This window comes from Harpegnathos saltator, unplaced genomic scaffold (genome assembly GCF_003227715.2).
Source record: "Harpegnathos saltator strain DR-91 unplaced genomic scaffold, Hsal_v8.6 scaffold38, whole genome shotgun sequence".
NCBI lineage: Eukaryota > Metazoa > Arthropoda > Insecta > Hymenoptera > Formicidae > Harpegnathos > Harpegnathos saltator.
In genome coordinates, this window is record NW_020230183.1 from 2,063,125 (window position 1) to 2,073,945 (window position 10,821).

The 10,821-nt window shown below is 33.3% G+C and overlaps 1 protein-coding gene across 1 annotated transcript; it reads left to right on the forward strand.

The window, feature by feature from the left end:
• The first annotated feature begins 7,441 nt into the window (after nt 1-7,441).
• LOC105187304 (syntenin-1) lies at nt 7,442-10,339 on the forward strand. Its single transcript, XM_011148036.3, has 8 exons — nt 7,442-7,733; nt 8,553-8,654; nt 8,729-8,926; nt 9,117-9,230; nt 9,379-9,614; nt 9,721-9,874; nt 9,956-10,065; nt 10,261-10,339. The coding sequence occupies exons 2-8, from the start codon at nt 8,604-8,606 to the stop codon at nt 10,313-10,315; spliced, it is 918 nt and encodes a 305-aa protein (XP_011146338.1). The 5' UTR covers nt 7,442-7,733; nt 8,553-8,603; the 3' UTR covers nt 10,316-10,339.
• The last annotated feature ends 482 nt before the right edge of the window (nt 10,340-10,821 follow it).

Consider the following 10,821-nt stretch of genomic DNA (forward strand, 5'->3'; position numbering starts at 1 on the left):
ACGACGCAGGCATCAACACTGATCGGCAAGGTGGGGGGTAACCGTGCCTTCCCGATTGTTTGGTTTCGTACGCTTATAAATGACTCCATGATTGCGGAAAGGACATTGCGCCTCGGGCCGACGAACGACGCGCATACCGCGACATAGAATAGTACGAGTGTCGGTTAATACGCGTTTCTTTGTCCCCGAATCTTACTTGCGCGAGTGTTAGAGCTAGAGTCAGTGTCGTCGCCAGTGCTACGACGGAGTATCCGGGGGTGCTGCGACGGAGTAACCAGAAGGAGGACGTCGGATCGAGAAGTCAGGATGGAGAGAGGACTTGGAGCGCGCCGAGAGACGTGGACAGCGATACATCATGTATGGTATTCGAGGTACCTCGAGTCATTATTATTACGTAGGATTTTTCTGATTTTAACGTACCTTACTCGAAGTAAGGACATACCCGAGTCGAAATTAGATCAGCATTCATAGTTTATCATCTGAAAAATGATAAAATAGCTTGAGATTTGATTATTCGTTAACCCAATTTCACGTAACATGAGTTCTACTTTTCTCTTCTCATAAAATATGAATGTCTGTTCAAGCAAGGTTGCTGAGGCAAGCTAAGGTTTATGAATACAAATTTTTAATTATGTTCTCAATAAAAAGTTGTACATAATTTAGAAAACTATGAATAATGATCTTAGAATCTGATATTAATTTTACAAGTGTTGATTTTTATTCGTCTAATAATGCTCAGATTGCTGTTTTCGTTTAGAATCTGCTAGAATGTCCGTTTCTCATTCTTCTTTATCTTTCTTATTGTACCGAATCAGAATTAAAATCTCTATTAGTGAAACAGCATTATTAGACATAACCGTTGTCTTTTTGCAGCTTCAGCTCTTTTAAGAGCTACAATTCTCATCATTCTCATTAGAAAAAAGAAAAATAAAAAAAAGGAGAAAAAAGGAAAAAAGAATTTTAAGAATGATGAGAATAAAAAGTGTTTTTCATCTCCCCATTTCCTCTAATTCTTATATGCTTATTTAATCCTTATATATTTATCTCACGCGCAGTTCTAACAAAGGCAGTTCTATTTACGTTTTTATCTTTGTTCTCTTTCTTGCGCTGTTAAGCGAATATATAATCAACATCAACAAAAATTGCTCATTTAAATTAAGAATATAAGGATTAAGTACATATACATTATCGAGATAAACGAGTATTAAATAACTGCGGAATACGTCGCTGTTGAAGACTCATCATGGGCGAGACTGCGAGAGTAGCGAGAGATGTAACGTTCAGGTAGGACAAAGCTTGTTCACTATTGCACATCTAGATATTCTGCATTGATTTTTCAAATTGGATGCAATTTGCAGGATCAATGTAGAATTAATATTTCGACTCGGGAAAGACTTTTTCTTTGTCAAATCCTAACTTGTAGAAAACTATCGATTTGAATGTCGGCAAGAAAAAAACGGAGATACTTTTGTTAGATATTTGACAAAACGCTGGATCGGTATTTATCCAACGCTTTAAAAATAACACGAAGGATGTTCTAGTTGGATGAATAAATTTTCGTTACTTTCCGCTTGCGCTTTTCGATCATTAGCGGCGATTCAGAGACGAAGAGAGAGGAGAGCGAGAAAGAAAGAGAAACGTCTTGCCAGGATTTCTGCAGACCGGTCCATTTTGACAGATTCAGTATTAAAATATTAGACGTAGAAAAAATAAGAATGAAAGAAAATTTTTTATATTAGTTAGTACAGAAAGTCCGACGTACTTTTGTCAAATAGATATCAGTACCAAATTTTCTACAAGTTAGGACTAGGATAGAGAAAACGTCAAATCTTTTGCGACGATGGAATTAAACAGCAATATAAATTTTGATTTACGATATTAATCGATATTCGATTTCCGGTACTGATTTACTTCCTCATTTTTCTATAAGAGAAGAAAAAATTAATACGAATCGTTCGTTTATATATTCGATTTCCGGTACTGATTTATTCTCTCATTTCTTTATAAGACAAGAAAAATTGATACGAATCATTCGTTTATTCGAGTTAATTTGTTGAGTAAATTAGAGGGATAAATATCTGAAAAATGAGAACAAATTGTCATTGTACTTGGACAATTTTCTGACACTGATTTACGGTATTGATTGATATTCAGTTTTCGGTACTGATTTACTCTTTCATTTCTCCATAAGAAAAAAAAATGCATACGAATCGTTCATTTATTCGCGTTAATTTGATGAATAAATTAAATATTGATCGGTCTTCAATTTTTGGTACTGACTGATTCTCTAATTTCTTTACAAGAGAATAAAAATTGATACGAATCGTTCTTTTATCCGACTTAATTTGTTGAGTAAATTAGTGGGGTAAGTACCTGCAAGATGAAAACAACTTGTCATTGCACTTGGACAATTTTCTTGGGATTGATTTATGGTATTGATCAGTCTTCGGTTTTCGGTACTGATTTATTTTCTCATTTTTTTATAAGACAAAAAAAATTGATACGATTCGTTCATTTATCCGAGTTAATTTGTTGAATAAGATTAGAGGGGTAAGTACCTGAAAAATGAGAACAAATTGTCATTGCATTTGGACAATTTTTTGACACTGATTTATAGTATTAATCGATATTCAATTTTCGGTACTGATTTACTCTTTCATTTCTCTGTAAGAAAAAAAATTCATACGAATCGTTCATTTATCCGCGTTAATTTGATAAATAAATTGAATATTGATCGGTCTTCAATTTTCGGTACTGATTTATTCTCTCATTTCTTTATAAGACAAGAAAAATTGATACGAATCATTCGTTTATTCGAGTTAATTTGTTGAGTAAATTAGAGGAATAAATACCTGAAAAATGAGAACAAATTGTCATTGCACTTGGACAATTCTTTGACTCTGATTTACGGTATTGATCGATATTCGATTTTCGGTACTGATTTACTCTTTCGTTTCTCTATAAGAAAAAGAAATTCATACGAATCGTTCATTTATCCGCGTTAATTTGACGAATAAATTAAATATTGATCTTCAATTTTATTGGTCTTCAATTTTCGATACTGACTAATTCTCTAATTTCTTTATAAGAGAATAAAAATTGATACGAATCGTTCTTTTATCTGATTTAATTTGTTGAGTAAATTAGTGGGGTAAGTACCTGCAAGATGAAAAAAAATTGTCATTGCACTTAGACAATTTTCTTGACATTGATTTATGGTATTGATCAATCTTCGGTTTTCGGTACTGATTTATTTTCTCATTTTTTTATAAGACAAAAAAATTGATACGAATCGTTCGTTTATCCGAGTTAATTTGTTGAATAAGTATAGAGGGGTAAGTACCAGAAAAATAAGAACAAATTGTCATTGCACGTGGGCAATTTTTTGACACTGATTTATAGTATTAATCAATATTCGATTTCCGGTACGGATTTACTCTTTCATTTCTCTATAAGAAAACAGAAAATTAATACGAATCGTTCATTTATCCGTGATAATTTGATGAAAAAATTAGGTATTGATCAGTCTTCGGTTTTCGGTACTGATTTATTCTGTTATTCCTTTATAAGAAAAGATAAATTGATACGGATCGTTCGTTTAATCGAGTTAATTTGTTGAGTAAATTAGAGTGGTAAGTACCTGAAAAATGAGAACAAATTGTCATTGCACTTGGACAATTTTCTGACACTGATTTATGGTATTAATCGATATTCGGTTTTCCGTACTGATTTATTTTCTCATTTTCTTAAAAGACAAAAAAAATGTATACGTATCGTTCGTTTATCCAAGTTAATTTGTTGAATAAGATTAGAGGGGTAAGTACCTGAAAAATGAGAACAAATTGTCATTGCACTTGGACAATTTTTTAACACTGATTTATGGTATTAATCGATATTCGATTTTCTGTACTGATTTACTCTTCCATTTCTCTATCAGAAAAAAATTCATACGAATCGTTCATTTATCCGCGTTAATTTGATGAATAAATTAAATATTGATCGGTCTTCAATTTTCGGTACTGACTGATTCTCTAATTTTTTTATAAGAGAATAAAAATTGATACGAATCTTTCTTTTATCCGACTTAATTTGTTGAGTAAATTAGTGGGTTAAGTTACCTGCAAGATGAAAACAACTTGTCATTGCACTTAGATAATTTTCTAACGCTGATTTATAGTATTAATCAATTTCCGTTTTTCAGTACTGATTTAGTCTTTAATTTCTCTATAAAAGAAAAGAAGATTGATATAAATCGTTTGTTTATCCACGTTAATTTGATGAATAAATTCGATATTGATCGGTATTCGATTTTCGGTACTGTTTTCTCCTTTCATTTTTTTATAAGAAAAGAAAAAATTCAGACGAATTGTTCATTTATCTGCGTTAATTTGATGAAAAAATTAGATATTGAACGGTCTTCGACTTTCGGTACTGATTTATTTTCTCATTTTTTTATAAGACAAGAAAAATTGATACGAATCGTTCATTTATCCTATATTAGCGTTAATTTGATGAATAAATTTAATATTGATCGTGCTCGATGGGGGGGAGAGGAAAAGGGATTTGGATAGGTGGTAGAAAGGCTGCTAGGAGAGAGGGAGGGAGAGGAGGGTTGAGAGGGGAGTAGGAATGGAGGGGGCGAGAGAGAGGAGGAGGAGGAATAAAAGGATGGAAGAGAGCGAGGGAGAGAGTGTGAAGGAATGGAATGAACGGAGGAAAGCGAAAATCGGCCGTAGGAAATAAGAATTATAGGAGTAACAGCGGCATAGAAATATAGATATATACATATGTATAAGAATAGATGATAAGCGAACAATTAATTATAAGAGATAAGCGAGCGAGTAGATGTAAGATATTTGTAAAGTAGATTTAAGGAGGGCTGGGGGATGGGTGTGTGTGTGTGTGTGTGCGAAGAGGAAGGGGCGAGCGTAATAGGAAGTAAGGGGGAGAGCTTATATTGCAATTTGTAACCCCGCCAGTGGAATCAATAAAGCATACATACAATTAAATATTGGTCGGTCTTCAATTTTCGGTACTGATTTATTCTTTAATTTCTTTATAAGAGAAGAAAAATTGATACGAATCATTCGTTTATTCAAGTTAATTTGTTGAGTAAATTAGAGTAAGTACCTAAAAAATAAGAACAAATTGTAATTGCATGTGGACATTTTTCTGACGTTGATTTACCGCATTGATCGATATTCGATTTTCCGTACTGATTTACTCTTTCATTTTTCTATAAGAAGAGAAAAATTGATTCGAATCGTTCGTTTATCCGAGTTAATTTGATGAATAAGTTAGATATTGATCGGTCTTCGATTTCGGTACTGATTTACTCTTTCATTTCTCTATAAGAAGAGATAAATTGATACGAATCGTTCGTTTATCTGAGTTAATTTGTTGAATAAGATTAGAGGGGTATGTATCTGGAAAATAAGAACAAATTGTCACTGCACGTGTGCAATTTTTTGACATCGATTTATGGTATTAATCGATATTCGATTTTTAGTACTGATTTAGTCTTTCATTTCTCTATAAGAAAACAAAAAATTAATACGAATCGTCCATTAATCCGCGTTAATTTGATGAATAAATTAGGTATTGATCGCAGAAGTCTTTCATTTTTTATTAGTTCACGCTAGGGAAAAGATTCATGATCGTTGCCCCGAGCAGCTGCAACGCTTTTCGAATCATCTATGTCGGTGCGCTTTTACTCCTCAGATTTCTGTCATTAATAACTGTCATTAATAACTCGATAATTATTGCGAATCTCGCAAAATGGTATGGGACTTTTATGTTTGTCTCAACCCAATCTACCCTTACACTTCGGGTTGGCAGCTAATTACCGGGCACTTCGTATGATCTTCATGATATTAATCATACACAATGTCAATTCTTTTTTTTGCACATGTTAACATGTTAATTCATGTTATATACGCTTAACAATGTGCGAGACCGTACTTCTCAAGTACGCTATTATGGTTGTAGCACGGACATAAACCGCCTAAAAATGGATGTAGCACGGACTGCCACCACATACAGGTTTTACCGCCGAAACCTGAAAGTGGATGTAGTATCGTAGTTCCCCTCTCAAAATGGATGCAGGTGGCGCCCTTTCCCAGTGCGGAAAGTCGGTGTCGTCGAAAACACCGTGTTGGCCGCTCTCACGTTCCTCTCTGCCTCGTTCAACGCTCGGACGTTGCGCTATCAGGGAGATATGGTTGTTTGTTGGATTCGGCTGAGTCAGAGGAGATTCTATTGAGAACGTGCAGGCTCGTACGAGCTTTGATAGGGTTTAATTGGAAGATTTGTAAAAATACGTTGAAAGAAACGAAGAAAGCTATTATACAATTTTACGGCAATGGTTGGATTTAAGTAGGAATAACGGAATAATAACAAAGAGATAAGTTGAAACGACGGATAATTTGAAGTACAATGGTTTGTGAGATACATTTTGCAATTTTGCAGTTTTTGAATTGTATTATCTCTAAAAAAAATAATATCATAGGAAAATTGTGCCGGTTTAGAGGTGGAGAACTCACATTTGATGTTAGATGTAGTCAAAAGATTTTTTTCACTTTTAAATGGGTGGTTGGACAACAAGTTATAGCATCGACGAAATAAAAGGAAATCCGTCAACTCTGGACAAATCTACGATGAGGTACGTATTTTTGTGTAGCTACGTACTTTCGCGACTGTAATTAGTGTTGATTTGACCAAATTTACCGAGAGGAAGTTATTAAGTAGCGAAATTCGTCGCCTACGCTCAAAATCCCGCAAGGCTAATGATCCTCTTCGTCACTCTACGTTGCGGTCAGAGACCTCTTTTCTCAAGTGATACGAATCGATGACAAGTCAGATGTTGCTTTATCTTTCAGTAGTGCGATCGGTGCATATAATAACAGATCAGAAAGATTTTATCTCTGTTACAGAAAAGAAAAATAAAAGTTCAAAACCCGATAGTAAATCTTTTTAAGACTTGTCCAAAATCGATTATCATATAATATCTTTTTATCTTAACGAATACCGGATATTGTTCTACATTTAATGAGGAATAAAGATAGAATGATACTTCTCAAAGCATTGATAGCGTTAGAAAAATGTTGATCGCAACGTATTTGTCGTCAGTGTATTTATTTGCACCAGAAGATGCGATAACGGAAAAAAAGAAGACGCAGCAGTATTTTGGTCTTAAATAAAAACATTTACCATTTTTTAAACAATTTAAAAAATAAAAACATTTACCAATAGTAGACAAAAAGGTTCGCTATCAAGAAAGTTCAAATTAATCGATTATTATCGATTATAATCGATGATTTCAAAATTTTATCGATGATGAAAAATTGATACATTTTCGATCAATTTTTTGGAAGTCAATTATTTTCTTCAACATCGCCCACATCCTTATATTGGATACTGGATTCGTCGCAAAACTCATTCATAGAAAATGGTGTCACTCCCACTATGTTCCTCAGCTTGCACGGGTGCTGTGTAAACTCTCCATTAGTTCATCTTTGTCAATCGTGCGAGTGGCAGCGTCGTTACCGCACTCGATCTAACACTCGATCTTACAGTTGTCGGTCAACGTCGAGATATTGGCATTGTGTGAGTTGATAGTTTACAGCAGTTTACAGTAAGACGCGCAAAGAAGAGTATCGTTGAATTGTCACCTGGGGCGTTTGCGTTTTGTATTCGGAATAGTGCGTTGACACTTGAGGCCTATATATTGATTGGTAAGTCTACCAACACATGACAAATAATCTTGGAGATTACTTGTCATGTGTTGGTTAATACATTCGTCATGATATTGGTATGCGAACTTTTCTTATCAGTTGTTGAGTCATGAGTGAGCGTAGCTCTGGCTATTTTAACCGCAGCTTATTTTATTATTTATTTAACGTATTGAGCAAACATGCCACGATGCTATTAGATGGAAATATTGATAAAAATTGAGATGGAATGAATGTGATGCACACATCTTTTCCAACAAATGATGTCATCACATATGAATAATCGGTCTTTGTAAGACCGAACAAAATTTCCCCATGTTGCAACACATATGACTGTGCATCAATAACTTGCGGAATTTATCCCGCACTTTATTATTACATACTCTATTTGGGATATGTAGCAAAAGAAAAAAAAGATTTTATCTATCAGAATCTAATTTCTGTATTTATGTCATGTCAATATAAAAAATCTGACCTCATTAATACCCAGCTGTGTATTTTTATATGAGCAGACATAAATAGATACTGACATATAAATATTATAAGCAAATATATACTGGTATAGAGATATAAATAAATACTATGAAATCTATAAAAATATATAAAGATGATATGTATACCACTATTTATATTTTATAAAATCAAAATGATATTACACTATTAAGATATAAAGTAGAATTGTTAGATTACAATACAATAAAATAGTTATACAAATTTTATAATAAGTCATTCTGATAATATAAAAAACAGAATAAGATAAATTTTAATATGTTATCAATATCTCTGAGTTTTTGTTTCATATTAAATATGTATTGTTATCAGCCACTTAAAGAAAGAAGATAAGACTGTAAAGGCATATAAAGAATTGCCAAAATGTCTCTATATCCTACATTGGAAGATATGAAGGTGGATCATCTGATGAAGGTAAGTCATGTACCTGATATTTTGTATCTTATAAAAAAATAATAAATTATACTAAATAGGAAATCACATTATAGGCTCAAGCACAAATCGAGATGGGGGCACAGTATGCGCCCCCACCGATACCGATAGGACCTGCAGTTCCTTCAGCTCCTGCTGAAGTTCCTTCTGTAGCACCGTTGTATCCATCTTTGGGAGATTACATGGGACTTGAGCTGACTGAAGAGACTATTGCACAAAATATGCCTGAATATGCACTCACAACACGTCCAAATGTAAGTAACAAACTTCAACATTATATTGAATATTTTATTCTAATTTGCATTTATACAATGCTCTCAATTGTAACAAATGTCACAATTATGTTATCGAATTTACCTTCATTATGGTCATTAACTTTATTAAGGAAAAGTTTGCATTTTTAATTTATTCACAAGATATATATATACTATATTATAATTTCAGATGACAGTTGCTTCATTAAACGAAACAAGTTATTCATTAGCAGGGATGGTTGCACCTTTGACAGGACAGTCAGTGGCTTTGCAGAAAGCTGTTGTAACAAATGGCATCAGAGAGGTTAGACTGTATATGTTAAAATACTTTTATTTCCAATCATCAACTGATACACACCAAAGTATTGCCTAATCTTTTATAAACTAAAAGTTCTTGCTTCAACATTAAGAAAATATGAAATTAATATTTTATTATTCTTTTTTTTTTACAGCTAGTGCTGTGTAAGGATAAAGATGGAAAAGTTGGTGTTCGAGTACACTCAGTGAACAATGGCGTTTTTGTATGTCTTGTAAGTCAGAATTCTCCAGCTGCGATGGCCGGGTTACGCTTTGGTGATCAGATTTTAAGTATCAATGAAGTGTGTGTTGCTGGATATTCAATGGATCAAGTGCACAAGCTTTTCCGTAATGCAAGCACCAATGGAATTAAAGTGGTCATACGTGATAGGTCAGGATTTCAAAAAAATTAATTTTGATGCACTTGTATTTTCAGCATGCTTATTATAAATATATTCGATGCATGATTATCAATGACTATTATGATTTTATTGCAGACCATTAGAGCGTACCATCACAATGCTCAAGGATAGTACAGGTTATATTGGATTTCAGTTCAAGAATGGAAAAATAATTGCTCTAATTAAAGATTCTTCAGCTGCACGAAATGGTTTATTGACTGATCATCAAATACTTGAAATTAATGGAAAGGTTTGCATAATTTATGTTTCCTTATTATTTTTCCAAGTTTAATAAGATAGTAATAATTTTAAATAACTTGACATTTTACAGAATGTAGTCGGGATGAAGGATAAAGAAATTACGGCAGAAATTGAAAATGGTGGACATATCATTACAGTGACGGTAATTCCTTCGTACATTTACGATCATATGATAAAAAAGTACGTATCAATGACTATAATACATATTAAACTTTAATACACATTAAATTTTAAGCACATTGTAAAATCATTAGAAGATTTACAACACTGTAACGTAATGTTAACGTTTAATCCTGTGAAATAGGTCACACTAAAGATAAAGAAATCAGTTCAGACATATAATTGTTGAAATTAATGTTTTTTTTGTTTTTTCAGGATGTCGAGCAGTCTTTTGAGAAATTTGATGGACCATTCTGCTATTGACCTTTAAACTTAAAAAAAAAAAATTATTAAACTCATCTATATCCTGCAACCATCAGTGGGCACGTGCATTACTCCCTGTAGTGTCACTAGTATTGTAAACAGATGACTATTTTACGTATAGACGTTGTCGTAGGTGCCAAGATGCCATATTACTGTTGCAAGCATAATGTATGTGATATCTGTTTAGTACGTAAAGCCTATATTTTACGTGCCAATTGTAGCACTAATTGGCTGGAAACTGCGAAAAAGATTCTATATCAAAGATTATTTTTTATACAGAAGCATACCAAAGCTTGCAAAGAAAGTATGCAATATTAATTGTTTCAATCTACATATATATACACATTTGCCAAACGGACTAAACTCTTTTCTTTCAGTACAGTTTGAAACGCAGTTATTGAAAGAAGTTAACTTGAAGGTCGATCAGAAAACCGATTTTATTGTACCGTTGGCTGCGTTCCGAACTGTATTGAGAGAAAAGTGTTTGAAACCAAGTGTACATGCAAGGAAAGT

Bases quoted from the DNA above. Each gene is read 5' to 3' on its own strand.
- LOC105187304 (XM_011148036.3), top strand. From the start codon at position 8,604: ATGTCTCTATATCCTACATTGGAAGATATGAAGGTGGATCATCTGATG. The intron at 8,927-9,116 runs GTAAGTAACAAA...TTATAATTTCAG, and splicing joins CACTCACAACACGTCCAAAT to ATGACAGTTGCTTCATTAAA. The intron at 9,615-9,720 runs GTCAGGATTTCA...ATTTTATTGCAG, and splicing joins AAAGTGGTCATACGTGATAG to ACCATTAGAGCGTACCATCA.